The 24,350-nt window shown below is 34.6% G+C and overlaps 1 protein-coding gene across 1 annotated transcript; it reads right to left on the bottom strand.

Annotated features, from left to right (window-relative positions):
* Positions 1-19,360: 19,360 nt before the first annotated feature.
* Positions 19,361-24,133, bottom strand: LOC104894323 (galactinol--sucrose galactosyltransferase). Its single transcript, XM_010680531.3, has 4 exons — positions 22,789-24,133; positions 21,881-22,058; positions 20,953-21,320; positions 19,361-20,262 (listed from the first exon to the last, which is right to left on the bottom strand). The coding sequence occupies exons 1-4, from the start codon at positions 24,013-24,015 to the stop codon at positions 19,696-19,698; spliced, it is 2,340 nt and encodes a 779-aa protein (XP_010678833.2). The 5' UTR covers positions 24,016-24,133; the 3' UTR covers positions 19,361-19,695.
* Positions 24,134-24,350: the final 217 nt, after the last annotated feature.

Below are 24,350 nucleotides of genomic sequence, written 5' to 3'. Positions count from 1 at the left end.
CCACTTTTTGAATAAAAAATCATTTGTTAAGGAAAAAGTATGAGTATTTTAAAAGAGAAGGTGGGGGACCACCAACTTTTTAATAGTATTTTAAGATTTTTATGATGAAAAGGAATCCATTTATGGTATGTAGCATCTATTATGACATTTCCATTTAAGGGAAATGTAGCATCTATAAAAAAACGGAGGAAGTACTTCTCTTTGTATATTAGTTTTTGTTCCTTTTTATCATTTTCGTTTCATTCTTATTTTTGTTTTGGGTTTAGTATTTTCGTTTCGTTTCTCTTCTTTTCTGTTTAATTTCAGAAAATGTGAGATTATGAGTAAAAAATGTCAAAAAAATTTTTTTTTTTTTTTTGGTAGGAAGGGCTGCGCTAGTTAGGAAAAAGCGCAGCCCTTAGCTCAGAAGGGCTGCGCTTTTTCCTAACTAGCGCATCCCTTCTAAGCTAGAAGGGCTGCGCTTTTTCCTAACTAGCGCAGCCCTACTTAAAAAGTGAAGGGCTGCTACTGAAAGGACTGCTGTCAAAAAGCGCAGCCCTACAGGCCTTTTTCAGCGCAGCCCTTCTTCATTTTTCCACTAGTGTAATCTACTTTTCAAAACTATACAATATGTGTTTTCTAGCATTTCCCTCATATTTCTCACTTTTAGAATTTGTGTTTTATCATGTCTACATAGAGATGACCAACAGTGCAGGCCAATCCAGCCCAACCCACCTTGTGGGCCGTGTGGGTCGAGCCCGCAAAATACCCGATCCAGCCTGCATCGAACCGTGAAATTGGTGGATGGATCGTGGGCTGAAATTTTTAAGCCCAACCCACAAAAGCTTGCTACTAAAACCGCCCAGCCCATGAAGTCGGTCCAGTTCGACCCATGAAACGGACCAGTCCAGCCCAAGTAATTATTCAACCAAATTATGTATATTTTAATCAAATTGTATATATTGTAATTCAATCAAATTCAAAAATGATAAAATTACTCATTAATATTAATAATTATACATATATCAATTAATTTTAAAGGTTTTATATATGTAACAATAATGAATAATTTCAATGATTCAATAATTGTGAAAAAAAAAATTCTCATGTCAGACCGTCAGGCCGGGCCATTCCGTTAGTCACACGAACCGCTAGTTACGCTCCACGAACCGTAAAAACGGTAACATACCTATGTGGGCCAAGATTTTTCAGCCTGTAGACCAGCCCGCCGAAACCGTAAATTTCACGATACAGTCCTGAGTCGTGAAATCTGAGCCCGACCCGCTAAGATCCACGGACTGGTCCGTCCAACCTGCACCAGTGGCCATCTCTATGTCTACGTGTCCGTGTTGCATTTCTGTGCAACTTAGCAACTAATAGGTCACCACCTTTAGTTCCTGTGTCATCTTTGTAATCTGTATTTGAACTCCGAGTTGTAAAGAGCCATGGACTTTTATATCATGGTGCAGGTGTCATAATTCATGTCCTAACTCCTAACATAGGTTTCTGATTAGGGTTGGAACAACTACAAGTATCACTTATCAGAAGTGGAACTTACGACGCATTAAGAATGTTGAATTATGGGACGGCTTTAAAGAAAAGATTTTAGGTAAGTCAACATTTTCTCTATCACGTAGGAGATTCAGTGTGCACAACGCCGCGATTACTAGCTATTCTTTATTACTTAGCCACTCAATTTGAGGCATGCTACTTTTTATTTTATTTTTTATTCATTGTTCAAATAATTTATTTAAGACAACATAAAAGAATTTTTTCCTTGAATAATGCAAAAGTGGGTTTTAATTCCCAAAATATGCCCAAAAAAATTAAAATTCCCTGCGTACCGTCCACGTAGGACGGCACGCGAGAAAATTGTTTTTTTTTTTTGTTTTAACCCACGAAAACCACTACTCAAAGTAGCGGTTTAATTTTAAAATAAACTGCTACTCAGAGTAGCGGTTTATAAATATAGCGGTGTATAAATATAAACCGCTACTCTGAGTAGCGGTTTATAAATATAAACCCCTACTCTGAGTAGCGATTTATAAATATAAACCGCTACTCTGAGTAGCGGTTTACCTGCGCAAAATATGGTAAGCAGATATCAGTTTTCATATAATAAACCGCTACTCGGAGTAGCGGTTTTACCTAAGTTGAAAAAAAAAAAATTCTCGGCACTTGTAAATCGCTACTGCAAGTAGCGGTTTTACTAAAAAAAAATAAATCTCGCGTGCCGTCCTACGTGGACGGTACGCAGGGAATTTTTAATTTTTTGGACATATTTTGGGAATTAAAACCTACTTTTGCATTATCCAAGGAAAAAAATTCCAACATAAAAAGATACTTTATCCCTTTAAAAATGTAATTCATATCTTTATTCTTTTTGTATCTTAAAAATGTTCCAAATAGTAAGACTACAAAGAAACCGAGGAGTATTATGTAGATAATTATACTCATTTTCTTTCTTTTTCGAATTACAATACATTTATTAAGAATCAAGATTGGTCTAGTTGGTTGGAGTTTTAGAGTCCTTGGTTGACTCTTCTAAATTGTGACAAGGGTTGGATTCTTGCCACTTAAAAAGTGAAATCCCAAATTTTTCTCACTTGTGCAAGGATGTTAAACTTAACTACTCCAGCTATATACCAACTTAATTTTAACTAGTTAACAAGATTGTTTTTATGCTATGAAGTGCTACCATATAATATTTGTTTTTTAACTGATACCATTTAACTCAGTTAATATATCATTAATATAAGACAAAATTACGCTGAAGTATCAACTTTATGTGAGAGAAATTATACTTTTTAGTATTCAATTACATAAAAGACATTGAGTTTATTGCATTATTTCATATTAGTAATACTCTTTTTTCCCTATTTAATAGGGTTGTATGATCGTACGATTCGATTTTACCAATCTAATCCTACCCCACATATTGTTTCAAGATAGAATCATAATCCTAACAACCTTTGGTTCATCTCTTATTACCCTCAACTTTAGTTGGGAATTGTTATGGTTTTCACATTGGGTAAAATCCTTAATTTTTAGTACACGTGACTATAATTTTGTTATAAATAGGGATCCCCTTATCTCTCCTCAACTCAGGATCAGTTTATGGGTGTGTGTTCCATAATTCTTTCGTCTACTTTGTTTGACGGGCTTCATGTGAATCCTCCAATATGAAATCCCACCTCATCCATTGGTTACAAAATCTGAATCAAAACTCAAAAGGTAATTAAAATGATCAATGCTTTACTAGCTAATGCCATGTGCTTGCCATGAACAACATGATGACCGAAACTAGGAGAAAGATACTGATATGGAATTATGGAGTTGGCTAATTGATGCCTGATGAATCTAATACAATATGTTTTTTTTTTTTTTAAATTTTATATATTTCTTTCTCTTATTTTCTTTTTCTTGGTTATTGAAAATAACGAGAGATATTTATCTAAATTGTTTTCATACAGTTACATTTTTTTATTATCGAGTCAAACAGACCCTTATAAACAATGTGTCTAATTTAGGACATTTAAATTCCCAAGAAAAAAGAGAGAAAGATGAATTTCTTAATTAGAAAGTTACATAACCTAGCATGAGCTATTAATAAGATGTACTCCCTCCGTCTTTTTTTATTTGCTACAAGCACTTTTTCACAAAGACCAAGGAGGGAGTGGGGACCATTGACATAAATGGAATTAACAAAAAAACAAATAGGTAAATTGTGGGACCTATGTATTATATATGGAAACATTTACAAAATCAAGAAGGGAGTGATGGCAAATTTGTAAATAAAGTGTGGGACATATGTACTATATATGGAAATATTTGCAAATGTAGCAAATAAATTGAAACACCCCTAAATGACAAAATGTAGCAAATAAAAAAAGACGGAGGGAGTAATTAAAAGAATTGACTTTGGTTGGTGGGATGAATCACCCCTAATTTTTGAACTAGTGATGAGTTGACATTGAAACCACTTAATTAACATCCGAGCTTTTGGAAGGAGTTGACAATGCACTCTTTTTCTAACACCTGTTTTTAAAATGAAGAATTAGGAAAAGCTACAAGGGGAACACGAATATACATGCCACTAGAGTTTATACACGACTGAGTATTGCCCACTAATGACAATTACCATTCTTCTTAAGGAGCACTTGTCCCTTTAATTACGAAAGTTAGGGGCCAGCAGGTCAACGGTCGGCATGTCCTAATTATCGCAGAGAATCAATAGTACAATAATTAGAACTAGGTCCATACATTAATTTTTATATTTTTCTTTGAAAAAGAGGTACGTGCCACGAATCCATACCATTATTATTATATGGATTATAATGAGAATTAAGGTTAGTTTAATGGTTGCGAGAAATTAAGACTCTCCTTTCAACTCTGTAACAGTCGAAAAAAGTGTCCAATTTTCCCCTCTTTACTTGCAAGAGAATTTTCCTTGCAAAAATCTATATTATATATGATACTTAATTAATAGCTAAAACATATTCCCCTCAATTTCTTTTTAATCTACACATTTTATATTTTCTTACCATTTTATATATTTTAATTTAACCGTTGTTGTAAACTTATACATAAGGAAAAATATTTTCATATGTATGTATAATATTGTTAAATTCGTCTTACACAAAATAAGATTTCTTTTATATAATTTAACACATTATGATTAAAAATATAATTAATCAGAATTCACGGTTATGCATTCACACACGTGAAAATACTTTTAATTCCAACACCAACTTATCTTCTGAAAGCTTGTGCCCTTAAACTACTTTGGAACGAAAGAATTAGTTTAATAATGTTTTAGTCTTTTAGAAAAATATAATTCATTCCAACTTAATCTATTGGACAATTTTATGGTGGCTACAATAAGATTGTAGTCAACATAACTTGTGTAATTTGAACCATTTTAATCTTAGATAATATACACAATTCATTAAATTGAATTTATAATTAAGCTATAATTCAAATCTATACATTAATAAATTTATATATTATAATTGTATATTTTAATAGGCTTTATAATCCACAAATCTTTTTTAATGGTGATAATAAGAAAATCTAAAGAAATAAAGGAGCTATACTCCAAAAGAAATAAGATGTTAAATGGCAATAAGTACGACAATTTGTTCAAATTGAAACAAGCATAGTTTTCTTCATTTTTTTATGTTTTTAAGTTTCGATTAAATCAATGGATAATATATATATATTATGCTGCCACATATACTATCCCTTCCTTCACACAATCAAATGAGACATCAAACAATAAAAATGTGTGTTTTAAGACTCGAATCCATAACCTCCATTTGATAAGCTAATGTACTAACCAACTACACAACAATATTCATGTTGGTTTTTATGGGAGAAAAATCATTTAAAGGCAAGATAATATTTCTATTTTTGAAAACTTCAAATAATGCACATTTAAATAATCAAGGAGTATCTTCCAGGACAAGAACTAGTTAGTCTTTAAAACCTAAAGAGCTAATATTTCAATAGTTATAGTGGCTACAATTTTATTGTAGCTATTGAACAATCATCATATTCTATTGTTTTTTTTTAAAGGAAATTACCCTCTAATTTTTAATAATTCTTCTACTTATTTTTTTGGCAGTATTTAATACACATCTTTAGCCGTTGATATAATTGGTTAAGGCTAAAAAACCACATTAGTTATCACTTAATAGTATAATTAGTTATAGGGACATATGATCAATCAAATAATAGCACATACTAATTAATATGAGTTGCGGTTGAGATCGAGGTAGATAGGGACTGGACTTGGCAGACAAACAGCATGTTAATTTAACTCTCTCATTGTATACTATTGATCTTCACTCCATTGCCAAAGTCTTCACACTAAATTCTTTTATAATTTAGAACGTAGAAAACTTGAAAATGACTAAACCTACTAGTATCCAAAAATTGATCTCTCTACTCACTCTGGATTCATATTAGGGTGGTCCTCTTTTGGGTCCACAAAATCCGAAATTTCAATAGGTACCTAAATTTTGTGGGCATCCCTTTAATTTAAGGGACCTTATTTTCAATCATCTTTGAGGGTTCAGTCATAGTGATCTTATAACTAGATCGAGAGCAACGTACACTAGGTCTAGGGCGTTAATGTGACAAATATACTACTAAGAGTATATGCTAAGATATATGCCATTTATATATATGCTTAATTAAAAGTTATTAGGATGAAGTTAATCACAAATATGGTAGTAATTAGGAACATGTCATAGACTACGAAGTTGAAGGCAAAAAAGTTCCAAAGAGGTGCGAGGGCTGTGCCGAGGGGAGCAGTTCATGAGGGACTGAAGTTTTTTCGAGAGATATTTCATGTTATATTGTCCAACTATATACTAAAAAAGATTTAGGAATATATATTACTTTGATCTTAGTTTTCTACCATTAGAATATAGTAACTAAGAAAGTAGAAGTCGTGTTATGAGAAAATTAAAGCTTGTTTTCAAATGTTAGTATTTACTAATATAAGTCCTTGTAATATTTTGTTTTCTTAGTGAATTTTCAATGTACCAACATGTTAAAATATAACTTATTGTGTAATAAATCATCTCACATACATAATGTCATAAACTTCAATAAAAATGACATGGGCTATACAAATAATGACATGAATTTGACGTGATTTTGTCATTTATTTCATGTCATTTTTGTTTTACAAAAAAAACGGTGATCTTTGAATGTAACAATTATACTCAAGAATTTGTATTGTTTCCTAGGCCCTAGCTAGTTCTAATAATAATAATAATAGTAATAATAATAATAATAATAATAATAATAATAATAATAATAATAATAATAATAATAATAATAATAATAATAATAATAATGGGCTAGTATTGCCGGTAAAGCGAATGCTAGGCCTCTTAGACTCATATGGCAATTTCAAATGTGTGTGTGAGAAAGAGATCTAACGTCTTATGACTAATGAGATTATTAATGAGAACTCTAGAGAGAAAGAGAGAGATCTAGCGTCTTTTTGGGATCAGATATCAAGTCTCTAATATGACACCCAAATTTTAAAACTTAGACTATTTTAATTTAGTTGATACGATATTATTCAACATTATATACCAACATTACCATATGATTTTCACTATAACTAGATAGCACAAATACTAATTAATCAAATTATGAAGTGATTACGTATTCAAAATTTCTTTTTGTTAATTCTTCTAACTCGTTAATTTTTCATATATATATGCAAGCTAAATACCAAATTCATTCCATTTTAAATGATGATTGAATAATTTGGGAACTCGACATTATCTTAACGGGTACTCATATTCAATCCGTTAATTTAAATTATGAATTGAGTACCCGACCCGATAAAATTAATTGGTTTGAGTATCCAATTATTCGAATCAACTTTTCGGATAGTTTTGCTCAACCCTATATTGAGGACAACCACCGTTAGTCATTTACCTTAATTTTCTATTTAAAAGTTTGAACCCTAATTACCCCCCTAATACTAACCTTAATCCTAACCCCTACCTCTAACCATAACCCCAAACCTTTAACCCTAACCCTAAATCCTAATCCTCCCACCACCCCCTCCCCCACCCTAACTAACCCTAAATCCTAATCCTCCCACCACCCCCGCAGCCCCCTCCCCCACTCTCGCAGCCCCCCTCTCCCACCCCCACCCCATCCCCCTCCCTCATTCGTCGGCGCGAGCCCATAATCCAACAGCCCAGTCGCCGGCGAGCTTCCCCACTGTCGTCGCGAGCCCAGAATCGCCGGCGAGCTTCCCCACTGCGGCGCGCGCTCCCACACAACCTTCTCTCCTTTGTCTTTGAACTGGAGTAGAGCGGAGTAAGGGGATTCGACTGGGGGTGGGGGAGGGGTGCGGAATTCGTCGGGGGTGGGGGGAGGGGTGCGAAATTCGTCGGGGGTGGGGGAGGGGTGCGGAATTCGTCGGGGGTGTGGGGAAGGGGTGCGAATTCGCCAGGGGAGGGGGTGCAGAATTCGACGGGGTTGGGGGAGGGGTGGGTAATTCGACGGGGTAGGGGGAGGGGGCAGCCACGGGGTGGTAGGAGGGGGGCCTGCTGGGGTGGGGGATGCCAGGGGTGGTGGGAGGGTGGGGAAAGGGGTTAAGGTTAGGGTTATGGTTAGGGTTAGAAGTTAGAGGTTAGGGTTTAATTAGGAGTTAGATTTTACGGTTTAGGGTTAAAACTAACGGTTAATTAAGGTTAAGACTAATGGCGGTCAACGTTGTTAGTCATTAAGGGTATCTGAGTGTATAAATTTGTAACTTAGGGGTACCCCGTGTATTTTGAAAACTTGGAGGGTACCAGGTGAATTTTCTGAAAACTCGAGGGTACTTGGTGAAAAAACCGAAAGCCTTATTATTTAATCCATGAACTATATTTCACCTTTTCTCCTTCTCCTTTTTTTTGAAATTAACATTAATTCATTGATTTAAAGTCATACGACATCTACAATAGAAGTATAAACTAAACAAATACATATCAAAACGAAATAAATACAATTCTATTATGACAACATCACGATTGTTGTGTAGATCTAACACTTCTGAACACTCTCGTCTTTCACATCGCTGTTTGATGCAGCCTTCTGCAAGGGGGTCTGTCGATCTTTTGTAATTTTGAAATAAAATTGGATTCAATTCAAGTGATTGTAAACGAAGTCTTGACATCTATTGCAACTCCGCACAAATTTCGATCAACAAATCAACATCTTGAATTAACAAAAATCCAAAAATAAGACTCTAAAATCTCACATGACGAGAGATAAAACCCAATATATGAGTAGATATAACCCAATATATGAGTAGAAAAACTCTTCATTAGAAAGAGACTGAAGTTTATTAAAAATACAAACATAAAAAAACTAGTAACAAAAGGAGAGTAGGGGCTTACCACCGCCCAAAAGGGTGGTGGTAGCCCCTAAATTGTATATATTCCTTTTCTCCTTCTCCTTGTTGATTCATGTGTCATGTACACATGGTGTAGGTATTTAAAAATTAAATGGATGTCATTTAATTTAGTCGATAAAGTTTTATGAAATTATTGTCCAACACTTAAAAGTGAATTTCATCTACATTAATATGCTTAGTCAAGATCTATAAACACACAAATAAAATACACTAAATAACACAGAAAGTACGTTGTGTAGATATATCTAAAAACAGGTAAACAGCTAAAAGCCTAAAACAACTAGATTCTACCGACTTTATATTTTATATTTCTATATATAAAATAAATCTTGATTTCAATGAAGTTATAAGCGATTTCCAAGTACGCCGAAACATATATCATTATATCAGACATGTTGCATATTTCCAATCAGTGACAATTAGCCATAAACTATCGAAGTAGACATCAAAAGAAATGAATTACAACCATAAGATAAATAACAAGCCATCAGGTCCCAAATTTCTACCTATCACTAAAAATTTCGCCTATGGTTGTAGCCTTGTAGGCCTAGTTCAGCTTTCTACAATTTAAGGTTTGTGGTCCATATACCAAAGATGTGTGGGTGATATGTGCCTTCTTTTAACTTTTTAAAATATCAAATTTAGTCTTAATGTATCAAGGATGTTTTAGTCTAGTGATTAATGTTAAGGTACACTGAACGATAGATCACTGGTTTAAATCTCGCCTCCCTTTCTTTGTACTGCTTTCGTGGTTCCAATGAGTCCACATGTGCCAAGCAAGGTAATCCGGAAAAAGAATCCCACTTCTTGAATTAATCAACAAAGCTTTTCCATTAAATGATTAAATAGTGATTTAAGAAGATGAAAAGGGGGAGAGGAAAATCATTCTGTGATATAGTCACCTCTTCTTTTACCATGATTGTTCATAATTTAAGTTGTCCTTTCTAAATATTGAGTTTTCATCTCATATTGTCACCATATTCTAACTTATGGTTTCTATTTTTTTAGGGCTTTGTTAAACGCCGTCTTAGAATTTCCTAGTAATGCTCTAAATACGGTATTTTTATACCGTATTTTTATACTTGTATTTCTTTCTCTCTTTGACTCACTCCCTAATCTTTTCAGATTTTCTACCCTTCTTGATTCACTTTTCCTCACATCTTCTTCCACTTACCGCTAGACACCGGTGCCACCGCACAACCACCGCCGCACCACCGCCGCCGAAACATCACCACCACCGGAACACTACCACCGCATACCCCACCATCACATCCTTCTCTCTGTGTTTTTTTTTTCAATTCATAGTGATTTTTTTTAAAAAAAAATTAAGGGAGCATCCACCATGGACGCCCACCACCGGTGGAGGCGCCCATGGCAGGCGCTCCACCACATGGTGAGGCGCTTGTCATGGGCGCCTCCACCGGTGGTGGAGCGTCCATGGTAGACGCCTTCTTTAATTTTTTTTTTTAAATTTCAAAAAAAAGGAAGCGTCCACCATGGACGCCCCACCACCGATGGAGGAGCCCATGACAGGCGCCTCCACCAATGGTGGGGCGTCCATGCCTGCCTCTTTAAAAAAATTCAAAAATATTTTAGAAAAAACAGGAGAGAAGAAAGGGGTGGTGGTGCCGTGGTGGTGTGCCGCCGCAAAGTCGGAGTTCTCCTCGCCGGAATTCTTGTTGACGGAGTTTTTCGCCGCCGGAATCCTTAAGGGAGGGTGAAGAGAGTGAAAGATTGGTGATGAGAGTGAAGGAGAGTGGGAGAGTGGGAGAGTGGGAGAGTGAAAGTATTATAATACACAAATGCATATATATGTATTTATACAGGACATTAGTAGGATATTTCAGGACGTACGACGTTTAGCAAACGACTTTTTATGACTATAATTTGTAGGTTTGATGACCCCTTTGTAAAATATAGTTACCATTTATAACGTACAATTATGTATATCACACAAGGAAGGGACATGTGTGTGTGGGGAGCATGATAGTGGATGTGATGGGCTTGCGTCTAAATGGGCCAATTGGGTTTCGTCTGATAGTAAATTAAATATGAGATCATCTTACATAAGAATGAGTTCGTTTTTTGGAGAGACGGTCTCACGTTGGTGTTAACGTGAGACCAGCTGATGTCATATGTTGGCATCACGCACATGCATCAAACCAGCAGCAGAATTAGTTAAGCGGTTGGATCTATTAGTTATGCTAATCTTAAATTGCTTCAGGATGAATTTGTTAAGCAATGAAATATATTAGTTAAGTGTTGAATTATACTCCTTCCATTTCCTAAAGATCTTCCCTCTTTCCGTTTAAGTGCGTTTCTGAAAGATCTTCACTCTTTTACTTCATTCCTTATTTGGAATTTTTTTCCCTTTTTACCCTCTCATGTCCCTATCATATGATCCACCATTACATTATTAATTCAATTTATCCCCTTACTCTCTTCTACTTTAACCCCATTTTATTTATTTATCTTAACCCTTTCTCTCTCCCACTCTACCCACCCCACACCCCATACAAATGGATCCTCCTTGGTATCTGTAGGAACAGTAACAAGGAAGATCTTTAGGAAACGAAGGGAGTATTAGTTAAGGGTTGAATTATATTAGTTAAGCATTGAAATATATTATTAGTTATATCATATAAACTAGATTATAATGCATTTTACTAATAACTAAAAATTATTACTACTAACCTTACAAATATAACCATTAATCCAGAACCATAACTATAACTAATAATACGAAAACTATAACTAATAACGTGTAAACAATTATAAATAATTAAAAATCATAACTATTAACCTTACAAATATAACAATTTATCCACAACCATAACTATAACTAATAACATGAAAGGTATAACTAATAACCTATAAACAATTACTAATAACTAAAAATCATAACTATTAACTTTACAAATATAACTATTTACACAGTTGCATAACTATGTACATGGAAACGATAATTAATCACCAGAAAACCATAACTACTGAGATGAAAAAAAAAAATATAACATTCTGCCTAAAAGTTGTAACTCGTAATAGTAGATTTATTAGAGTTTAGACCCATTTATAAAGGAAAACAAAGAGATTTGAGAAATTCTCATTATCAAGATTGAATAAGTCGCGAAAAAAGACGTTATATAGTTGAAAGTTTCATATGTTCAAAAAAGAAAAGAAAGAAAAAGAAAGAGACGTAGGCTTAAGAAAGAAATATAAGCTGGGTGGGGGAGAGGTAAATGACAGTGTAGAGAAGAGAAAAAGGGGTAGAGGAGAGAGAAACACGATTTGGTAGAAGAGAGGGACATAGGAGATAGAAATTAGGGTTGGCAGAGAAGAGTAAAAAAAATTAAGGGGAAAATGAGATGATTTTACTAGCATAACTAATAGATCCAAGCGCTTAACTAATATAATTCAATGCGTAGCTAATATACTTCAACGTTTAACTAATTCTTCCAAAAGTAATTTAAGGTTAGTATAACTAACAGGTTCAAGCGCTTAACTAATACCACTGTTGGTATGATGCACACGCGTGATGTCAGCATGGCATCAGTTGGTCTCATGTTAATACTAATGTGAGACCGTATTTTATAAGAATTTGTGTACAAGAATTTATGTTTACTAATATATAAAAAAACGTAAATATTGAAATAAATTATTGTTGGATTTGTTTTAATGAATATTATAATAATATCAACTTTATATATTTTCTTTGAATACATAATTTAGAGATTGATGGTCAAAGTTCTGCTTTAACAAACGTAGTTGTGTTTTGACAAACGTGAAAGTCAAACTGTTGAACTTTTTTAGAAATCGAGGAAATATAAAATATATTGAGGTTGTGAAGTGTCTCAAAACTCAAAAGCACCACACTTTTAATTAATAATATTACGATTCTGTCCCACTACAGGGGATAGTGAACAAATACGGGTTTGGCATGATGCAAATATCCCAGGTACGCAGACTCGTAAAGTATTATTTCCGCGGGGAAGAAGCGAATCCTCACACTTTATTAGTGGCTGATTTAATTCATCCTATTAGTAAGTCATGGAATCGAGATTTGGTGTCACAATTGTTTCTTCCGTTTGAGGTGGAGAGAGTCATAAGCATTCCACTTAGCTCGTGTTTCCCTGCGGATACTGTTTGTTGGGATCTTGAAAGGGATGGTTTGTATTCAGTGAAATCGGCCTATAAAGCTTGGGGGGGGGCTCAAATTCGGAGCATGGAACGTCCTATTCTTATACTATGGATTTGTGGAAAAAGATTTAGAGGTTAAAGATGCTGCCCCGAGTGAAGATTTTTGCATGGAGAACGGTTGCAAATGCATTGCCAACGAAGATAGAGCTACAATGTAGGTTACCTAACCATAGTGCTACTTGTAGTGTGTGTGGGAGGGAGGATGAGAATAGCTTGCATGCGTTGCTCTTTCATCCGTTAGCGATGGAGGTTTGGAGACTTAGTTCATATGGTGATATGAATCGAGAAAGGGATGGGTTGATCGGGGATTGGTGGGAGAAGTGTTTTGATAGGATAGAGGATGAGGAGATGTGTGTGATTTTGACTATAGCTTGGGCAATTTGGGGTGCTATATGCAAGGAGATGATGGAACACCCAAGGGGGAAACCTGCTGATATCCTCGCTTACGCATTGAAGACAAGCAAGGAGGCTTTTGAAGTGATCCCAACACACTAGGCAGCTGTAACGCCCCGAGAATTCATAACCTTAATTACTCATGATTGGCAGCGAAAACGGAACTTAAGCTGTGGGTTATGGGCCCATAAATAAAATAATAGCCTTAAAATGGTCTCTAAAAATATACAAACTCTCAACTAGAGTAATAATGATTACTCATAATATATAGTATTCTAAATATCCCAAATATATGTAGAGTCACTTCAACTCAACCTTTTCGGAGCATCCTTGACATAACTGATCCAGAGCTATCTTCATAATACCTGACCGATTTCATAAAATAGGGAAAAGAAAAACACAGAAAATAACCTAAAATGAGTGAAAAACTCAGTAACTTTACTCTAGCCCGTAAAAACGGTTTTAGTTCGTAAACATTTTCACATACAGACACATACTACATTTTGGTAATTGTTCGGAAATATTGTCAGAAAACATAACATGGAATAGTCTACCGGCAAGGATCATTTACGTGATCTTAGTTCATTGGCAAGTACAGGTTTTGGACATAACATGAACATTAACATTCAACCACTCTTGGTCCTTTACATCGTAAACATAATTCCTCCACCTATAACTTGCCCATTTACCAGCTCATTTCATAACTCCAAGCCAGCAGAACCATTCACATTTTACAAAACTTTCATATATCAATATTCCCGAACAACACTATATATATATGGTACACATCATTATCATAATTTACATATAACATTCATGATATCATATACATCACAATTTATAGCATATCGTCACATGATTAGTATCACATATGTATAGTCATACATATATATACACACAATCATAAACATATTCTATGGACACAAATTATTAAATATGATTTATACGAGCAATCATATAAGGTGCTAGACATAAAGGTTACCTTATACGCTAATTCATTTGCTTTACTCGTTAAGTATCATCATCTCTTATCTCCAAGAATCATCCTCCATAACATCATAGATTTCTTAACCAAAGAAATAGATTTTTGGGTTCCATGAATTAAAATTTGGGTAATGTTATATGTAGCCCTTAGGGCTACATATAAGCATTAAATATATTTCTTTAAATGGAAACATTTTAAAAATTCAAGATACATTTTCACATCAATTGAGGTAATAAATGCTTGATTTAATATTTTATTTCCATCAATTAAGGGCTATGTATATCATTTTCCTTAAAATTTAAACAAGGAAACAGGAGAAGCGTATAATATTTGGCAGCAATAACAGAAAACTTCCCGAGGGTCTAACTCTCTGCTCCGAACTCCGAATCAGATGATTTTTGAGTCTAAATTCAATAACTTTTCAAGATCTATAACTTTCATGAAGGAAGTATATGCATATTATGACTTTAAGAAGAAGATATTGGGGAAATACAGTACGACAACCTAAAATTAAAGGAGAAATAGAGTGGGTATTTAGGGCCATTCATGGGTACTCAAAAAGAATAAGACACATCAATGGAAATTCAGATTTTTATTTGATGGTGTAAATGGAGGTTGTGGTTATAGTTTGTAATTTTCAAGTGGATGAAAAATGGTGAAATTAACCCACTATTTATAGTGATTTTAGGAAGAAAAACTCCATTAAACTAATGAAGACTTAATGGTGAAGAATACTTGGGAGCAAGGAGTTCTAGAAGCCTTGGGGAGCAAGGTCATGAAGCTTGAGAAGAAGATGAGTTGTGTGGTCATGGTGATTTTCCAAAGTCAATAAGATATGAAAACTATACACTACATTATAAGTAAATCATCACCATCATAACATAACTTTTAAAATAATTAAACTAAATGTAGTATATTTTAGAAAATAACCTTAACATGATCATTTCGAAAAATAATTAGGACAGAATTAAGCTAATAAACATAATTGGTAAATGATAGAATTAGTTAAAAATTCGGGGTATTACAGCAGCAGCTTGGGTTGTTCGTTCGCCTCACCCATGTTTGTGGATACCACATGCAGTGCAGAGGGTCAAAGTAAATGTGTATGGGGCTGTCTGAGCTCGTTGGGGTGTGGGTTGGGAGTAGTGTGCAGGGATGACACGGGCGCGATTCTGGCTACAGGTACATTACAATTCGAGGAGATGTGGGAGCCTCAGGCAGCGGAAGCAATGGCTATCTTTTATGGCATGAAGGTGGCGAAGGACGAAGTTGGGGCATTTTCACATTGAAAGAAATTGAGAGTGATAGCTTCGTAGCTATACAAGCTTTGAGGAGTGGTAAAGGGGGATCTAATGAGTTTAATTTAATTATTGATGATGTTTTAGTATTAGCTAGTTCTTTTCATTCTGTTGTTTGGACATTTGTTAAACAGTCAGGGAATAAGGTTGCTCATGTGTTAGCTCATCTCTAGCCTTGGTAGATTGGCAAGCGTGTTTGGGTAGACGATGTCCCAGATGATGTTATTGTTGTTTGTTTGAATGATATAATATGACCCCCCCTCTGATTGATTTCCCTCAAAAACAAAAAGATTTTATCCTACTATTATTTTTTGACGGGCTCTATCCCATTACTAGATGGATTAGTAATTGGTATAAATGACTTGGAGTATTTTATAAAAAAGAAAAATGACTTAGAGTAACCTTGTATTCCATGTGTTTATTTTATCTTTCCTACTTAGTACTTACTTTTGTATAGTTTTCTAATACACATCTTAGACCGTCAATCTTAATAAATAAGCATTTTCGAAAAATATGAAAAGTTAATATTTTTAAATTATATATCGAAATAAAACTAATGAATCCAACTTGAATATGTTTTATATATAATAATAAATACTATAATGCTATATATGGTCAATTTTTTTAAATCCTGACTAGAATATTTCACACAAGAATTCTTTTTTTAAAAAAAGTGGCAGAGGAAGTATTAGTGTTTGAAATTGAGATTTTGTTTTGTTTTACTTTTAAAAATTGACTAAAGTAGTGTTCTTTTGGATTAAGAGAAATATAATTGAACTGAGAGAAATTAAATTGTAAGAAAAACTAAATTAAACCAAATTGGATTGAAAATAAATCCAAGATAACATAGTTTAAAGTAAACTAGTATATTTTAGATAGAAGGCGAATGGTAAAAAATCACAAATTTTGGTATTGATCATATATGATGTCGTTGTCCGATCTCAGTAACAAGTTGCAACTAGAATCCAATCATATGATCAACACATTTACTCACACAAGATTTAGCATTCATTGAAGCTGACATTCGTCAATGACAATGATCAATATTCAATAGCTATAAAATTATGGTCCCCTACTGAGAAGTTGACACGTGGTTAGGCCAAATTCTGCATCTTGAACTTTTAGGCTTTTAGGGATCGTTTGGTCTATATGATTATGATATGTAGTATGAAATTAGAATGAACAAAGTCATAATTAGTGTTTGTTTAGTATATTGATAGATTTATAACCGATACAATCATACCTCAAACTCATAAGGTATGGAGTTTATAACCCAAGGAGGGAGGGAGGTATGCCTCATACAATGGGGGTGTTTGGGAGAGAGAGTTTTAGAGAGAGTTTAGAGGTTTGGAGAGAGTTTAGAGTTTTGACCAGTAAAAACTCTAATTTGGGTGTTTGGTGAGAGAGGGGATTAAAGAGAGTTTTGTACCGAAAACTTTGATCAAAACTCTCTTTTGAAAAAGCTGGGTAGAGGAGCTTTTTCATGAGAGTTTTGGAGAGAGAAAAAACAAATGACTATTTTGTCCATATAATTAATACTAAAATTTGTTTTGAAAAAAACATATGTCCATAAATGTCATTTTACATGCTCTAAAAAGTACAAAATTCTAAACAATCAGCTAAGTGTTACCAAACACCTTTACACAACAATTATTTAAATCAACAGTCAAATCCTCTGAACGAAAAAGTAATCAGCTAACCACAAACTCTAAACTCTAACCTCTAAACTCTAAACTCTAAACTCTAATCACCAAACAGGGCCAATACGTATTGGTATCAAATAAAAGAAAAAAAAAAATTCATTTCCAAATAAAAACAAACACATGATATTAGGTAACAAGTTTCAAACCACCTTAATTTCATTCTTGAATTTTGATTCCAAACACATACCACTATATGAACCAAACACCACCTTAAAAATATCTAAATAAACAAGAAAAATAAAAGTGCATGCTTAGTATTATTGATAGAGGTTGAAATAATCCCTATGAATTATGGATTTATGGTACGCCCCTTTTGTCCAAATTACTAAAAGAAATAGTACGGAACTTAAGACATTGCAATTATAAATTAATGTACGATATAATACTTTTCTTTAGCTTCCTTAAAAGAAGTCTTTTTTTATCTAAAAGAAATGGTAAAATAACTAATTGTTGTCAACTTTAGGAATACAAATTTATGATTTTATACTTTTAGATATATCAGACGTGCCCACACGTAATTCACATTTTTTGTATTTTACTCATTTGTATATCTAACAATTGTTAGATATTTATTATTTAGTCATTTCTTTTAGCTTGTATGTTTGCTAATAAACATTTTTACTATCAATCTAGAAATAATAGCAAACAATAATAGAACAACAAATAACAAAGCAAGAAAGAACACACAAAAACTTTTACGTGGAAACCCAAGAATTGGGAGAAAAACCGCGAATATGCATTAGGAATCGATGAATATTCAAGAAAGATTACAAAAGCGCTCAAGGACTCTCTCTATAGCCTTTTCTATCTCTAATCTGTGAATAATAATGAATAATACAATAAAAGGCATAATAGGACACCTATTTATAAACCCCCCCCCCCTCGAGAAAACGCGTTTTAGAATCAAAACCGCACAAAACACACCCCCGCCCGATCGGGTCGGGCGACCCACGCCCCGATCGAGCACTTAAAGCCAAAGTAAAACGTGCCTTGGGTCCGACCGGGCGAAGACACGCCCGAGTCTTAATATGGTGTCTCGCTCGATCGGGCGAACTGGCCTGATCGATGATATCGGACGATGCTCAAAACAGTCTGCTGATGATTTCGTTGCGGGCCCGATCGGGCGAAAACCCCAACCTTCGTAAAACAGTCATAAGTTTCTCGTTTCTCAACAGAATTGGGCATATGACGTATCGTTGGAAATCTCTCGGAACAAGCTATCACCTCCAATTTGAATCACATCAAAATCATTTATAGATTGAGAGATATGTCATATGTGCATTCAAAGTCAGCCTTATGTCCCAAATGATGTTTTCCTTTTATGCAACCTCATCTCCACACCCATACACCTCTATGAGCTCCATATGATGCCATATACCCAGCAATAATTTGATAGAAAAAGAAAGATAGTAGGCTATTCTATCTTATAAGAAAAAAGGATTGAAAAAAGTTTCAATAGAAATCACTCTTCAACAATAAAAGTAGCGAGTGTCCCCAAGTGATGCCCTGGGTTTTATTTTTCCTAATTTTTTGTCTAACAAAGAAAAATTAACGTTATAATTAATGTGATACTTTCTCCATTTCCTAGTAATTGTACCTAAAGTACTTTCCACGTTATAATAATATAATTTAAAATACTTCCTTTAATTCCAAATATTAGTCACACAATATTCGAAGCTGAACTTTAACGGTTCATTACTCTCAAAATATATTGAAAAAAATAATAAAAATTATATTATTATAGTATTTTTCAAGACAAATTCAATATTATGATTTTTAATATTTTCATTTTTCATATTGTAAGAGATATTTATAGTCAAAGCAAATTTATGTCAATCGTAGTGCCTTATATATATAAGGTAGAGAGTAAATAACTAATTAAAACTGACCAACTTTTGTAGAGTTTAACTTTAAAAACAAAGTGTTCAAGGATCTAATACATAAGACAATATTCACACAAAAATTTGATAAAACAAAAAGAAATAATACACGAAGCCTTGCTTGTTGGACTAGAACTAGCCGCGCATTGGGCGAACCATGCTAGCAATAATCCACTTAATTTATTGTAGGCAGTTAGGCACATGCATGCCATGAATGGCTAGACCTTGGGTGAAGTTCGATTACTTCAATCTTCATATCTTACACATTGTTGAAAGAGTCTATTCTTAGATACTAGTCAATATCCACATATTAAAGTTTTTGTTAAAATTCAAATTCAACCATAGATAATCTAGAGACATGATCTTGCAATAAAATCTGAATACCAACAATACAATCTCGATACGAGAATGTGACATTCTTACCATTAACACGACAACATCTTGGTTTCTGTGAAGAAAACACCTTAAAATCACCGGCTCCTTTAACTCGGACCTTAACCATATTTTCTTCGTCTTGGAATAGAAGTGAATCAATAGCTCCGCTGCTATTTAGCATGTTCACAAGACCAATGGGGGCGAATTGGATCATATTCGCCCCCACTAGTTTCACCGGAGCCACTGTCAAAAGCTCAAAATCAAAGGAGTCTAAGGATAGTTGTATGTTTTCGTTAGGTTTCAAGAGTCTAAGCTTCTTTTCCTTGAAAGCATAAACTGCAAAAATGTTAACTCCTTCAGTGGAGATTGAATTCTTTCCTTTACTCCATTCGACATCGTTAGGATTTGTAAAGCATGTCACTGGGTGTGAGAACTCGGATGCGGCTTTATTGCGACGCATTTGGGGACACCATCCTCCTCCTTGGCAGTTGAATGCCCCGATTACTCCTGTATACTGCTTCCAATGTTACAACATACATTAGAATCATGTAATAGATATGTACATAATATATAGAACATGCTTAAAGCATAACATATACCATTTTCTTTTACCAAGTTCTTTATTACTCACTCGATTTTTACTAATCAAAGTACTAAAATCTTGCTCACTATTTTACTGCTATTGCGTTCCATTGTAGTTACTACTGACTTTTCTTTTCAGAACTGAATCATAGTTTTGCTATTAATTGTTACTTATTCAAAATTGATTTTTATCAACTTTTTTTTGCAAGTTCATGAATACACGGACGAAGTTATAGTAGTATCAGATAGACCAATACAAATACTTCATCCGTTTCATAATATTCGCTACACTTTACATTGTGAAAAGTTTCACATTACTTGCTACACTTTTTTTTTTGGACAATAAATTCTCTCTATCTCTCTCCTCTCACATGGGTCCCTTTTCTTTTTACCCTCTACCTCTTTCTTCTCCCAAAATTGCCTAAAAGTCCGTGAATTGAGAAGTGTAGCGAGTAATATAAATTGAAGGAAGTAAATAGCAATTGTACCACACCACCATTGTACTCCCTCTATTTCTTTTTAATGTTTCTACTTGGAATCTGTTACAGATTCCAGATAAGTCAAGCGAAGAACAACAAAAGGGATAGGACGGACCAAGGGAGTATATGTATTATGATTTTACCTTGTTAAGATTCCAAATCTTGAGCATTGTTTTGCCATCATGTAAAGGATCCTCAAAGAGGCAATCTCTTGTAGGAAGTGCATAATGTTGGCACCTTAAGATAGAACCATCAGGCAAAACCAACTTTTTAAGAAGCTCAAAATTGTGTTGTCCGACACAATCGCTAACGTAAACCGGACCACCAGAGATGGCTCGGGAGGCGGCATGGAATTCGGCACAAGGGTGGGTGGATTGGAACATGTCCCAATCAGGATGAATAAAATTTCCCATCCATAAGCTATTGTAAGCGCAATGTACCATGTGAATACCTTGTAACCAATATGTCCCATTTGGATCTCCATTTGGGTCAGTGCACCAAAAATCATCTCCTACACAACATATGTTGATTAAAAAATCTTAGCAGTTTTATAAGTAGTAGTACTGTTTAGCAATACCTTTCCAATAAAATTAGACTATCTCTTTTAATAATTTTTGTATATAATGCTGCTTCGTCTTTGGTGGGGCGGATATAATGAGTATTCATAGCCATTAATTAGACATATAAGACTTACGCAATTTGTTGAGTCACTAACTTCACTTTTTGGAACCACACTTAATTATTTCAGATCACAATTTATGTAATAAAGTATTACATTGTTTTTAATAATCTAAAATTAGAAAAATACAAATTTTAATCACACACTGATGTACCATGAGCATAGTACATCCAAAGTTATTATTTTAATCATTGTTCATTTGAAATAATCCAAATAAGCAAAATATACTAATAAAAAGCGTTCTAAATGAACAAATGAGTAAAAATTAGTCTCGGATATATCACACCTGCTTATAGTAAACCCGAAGGTACGATAAGTTAACTCTAGAAAAATGTAGTGGTCCATTGTTTATGTTTGAGTAGTTTGATGGGGGTGAGAATTGAAAAGCTTACCAACACGTCCAAGGCAAATGGTTTGGGTACCAAGGAGCATAAAGTCATTGCAGTGTTGCATGCTTGCAATGACACCATTTCCTTTGAAATGCTTCTTTACTGATGCGGTGAGTGCCTTGTAATATGCTTTGGCTAGCTCCACGCGTCCCCCATAATCCTCTGACAACATCTCTAGCAACTATAATACGCACAACAAATAAAATACCAAAACTTTCTCAATCAACAATTCTTCTAGAGATTCAATGCACCATGGCTAGTTACGTACGTCTTTTTAGCAATACGAGTATTTTTAAGGTACAACAACAAAAATTAGAACACCATACTAATAAGTATTAATCAAGACATCTAACAAATTAATAAGAAGGTTAAACTGATCTAGCATAATACGCTCAACACCAGCATCAACATCTATGTAACTTCAAAAATCAGCTCTCACAGTCACATATTCTGTAACTTGAAGTATAAAAATACTTCGACGCACATTTTTTTAATCTTTTGGGAAGATTTGACACAGTTTTTAACTATTAGCTAGTATTTTGGTCCGAACGATGCCCCAGATCACTTACAATTATTAAATATATATTATTATTTATAAATTTTATATTTGATTCTCTTAGTTTTTCGTAATATTATGTCTAGTGCGAAATCGAGACTGAGGAAGTATAGTAAGCCTTACTCATTTAGGGCAAGATTTAGACCACCTATATAATGTAGCAAGGCTGATTCCTTAGCATGTATGGCCCAATAGCTAAGTGAGTCCAGACCATGTGAGGAAGAATAACACTCTCCCTATGCATTAGTAAGGGGCTTGAACTTACTCATCTTAATTGCTTTAACAGAGTTTGATTTAAAGTAAAAAACAGTCTAGTACAAACACAAACATATATCTAGAGTGTCCATGAACTTACATGAATAACATCAACCTTGACACCATCAATTCCTGCCGCTTCAAGGTGGGAATGCAACCCTTCATACATCTCCTCCACTTTCTCCGGTGGGACTAATCCGACGCCATTTTCGACGATCTTATCGACGGCCAAATCTTCCATAGTCATCTGCAATCCCTTAGACAACTTTGGACTAATGACCTTAGATTTTGGCATGTTTGGCACATTTGGCCTTATTCCTCCCCAATATCCCATTAAGGCATGCCATACGTATACATGTTCAATTGTCCTAAACTCTTCTTTTAAGTCCTTCACAAATGCCTTTAACCCTTTCCCTTTTCCTTTGGGACTCTCATAGTTCCTAAATTTGTAATTCTCCATATATTTTACTAGCCTACATGGCATTTGCTCCCCAGGAGATGTTAAATCCATCCCCTCCTGGGTTATCGGGTCGCAATCGTGAGATATAGACTGCCACCCGTCATCAATTAAAACTAACCCTGGGGGACATCCTCCCTGGGTTAGATGTCTAACACCTTCTTGTATACCCTCGGGGTTGACCTTAAGATAAAAGGCATCCCACGTACACCAACCAAATTTATCCACTATACCTGGTGGATTCTTCTCCTTCAAGAGTTTGAAAGTGCCTAAATAGGCTTGTATAACTTGAAATGCATCATGTACTAGATCATACGGGTCGAACCCTGAGTCCATATAGAGGCAAGACCGGAAGTTCGACCCGATCTCCCGGGTTGACCCACTCTCTACACAAATACAAACATCATCATTACGGGTCGGGTTAGGTTGGAGCGAGGCTCGAAATGGGCCTTCAAGGATTGGGACTAGCAAAACGTAAGGACGGCCCAATTCATTGTTTTCCAACATCATCATTTGGGTCTCATATTCAACATCATTTCCACAAGTTCCGGTCCAATGAGTAGTCCACCAAACTTTGAACCGGAAAATACTCATAAACCGGATTCCTTTAAGCTTACCTATAGGAACCACGTGACGGCTTTCGGGCTCGTCCACGTGGAACCCAATGAAGCACCCTGTGGAAGTAGCGGTATGAGTAGCTTTTAGTGGGTTGTTTTCCAAGGAAGTGACACTAATATTAGGAGGTACATGAGTGAAAAATGGATGGCCATTAGCAAAAAAGGTTGATGCTTCAAGAGTGATTGATGATGGTGTTGCACCATCAAGTAAGCCCATTGATTCTAGAGCTCCCTTTGTTAAGCTTGGAGCCATTGATGAAATCTTTTGAAGAGAGAAAGAAGATTGGAAGATCAAGACTTTTTAGAGAAGAATTTGGGGAAGTTTTCTTTTGATGGGATGATGATAGTAGCAAATGAAGAACTTATATAGAGTGATGCAAAACGGTACATAGAAGTGCTACCACCGTTTTGTATATATTATTTCCTTTATATATATAAAAAAATCATATTTATTTTCTTGACGCTATTTATAATTATAAGAAAAAAATAATTTTGTAGGATGATAGAATTTTATTTCTTTCATACTAAAATAGATATTATATTTTGAAAATTGGACTAGTTATCTACTAAAATTTAACGTCGTGTATT

This window comes from Beta vulgaris, chromosome 5 (assembly GCF_026745355.1).
Source record: "Beta vulgaris subsp. vulgaris cultivar EL10 chromosome 5, EL10.2, whole genome shotgun sequence".
NCBI lineage: Eukaryota > Viridiplantae > Streptophyta > Magnoliopsida > Caryophyllales > Amaranthaceae > Beta > Beta vulgaris.
This window is presented reverse-complemented; position numbering and strand designations above follow the sequence as displayed.

What these genes read in the sequence shown, in the direction of transcription:
- LOC104894323 (XM_010680531.3), bottom strand. Translation starts at nt 24,015, where the DNA reads ATGGCTCCAAGCTTAACAAAGGGAGCTCTAGAATCAATGGGCTTACTT. An exon ending in CATTTGCCTTGGACGTGTTG is followed by an intron (nt 21,321 to 21,880) that starts GTAAGCTTTTCA and finishes TATGTTGTGTAG; the next exon opens with GAGATGATTTTTGGTGCACT. An exon ending in AGATTTGGAATCTTAACAAG is followed by an intron (nt 20,263 to 20,952) that starts GTAAAATCATAA and finishes CATTGGAAGCAG; the next exon opens with TATACAGGAGTAATCGGGGC.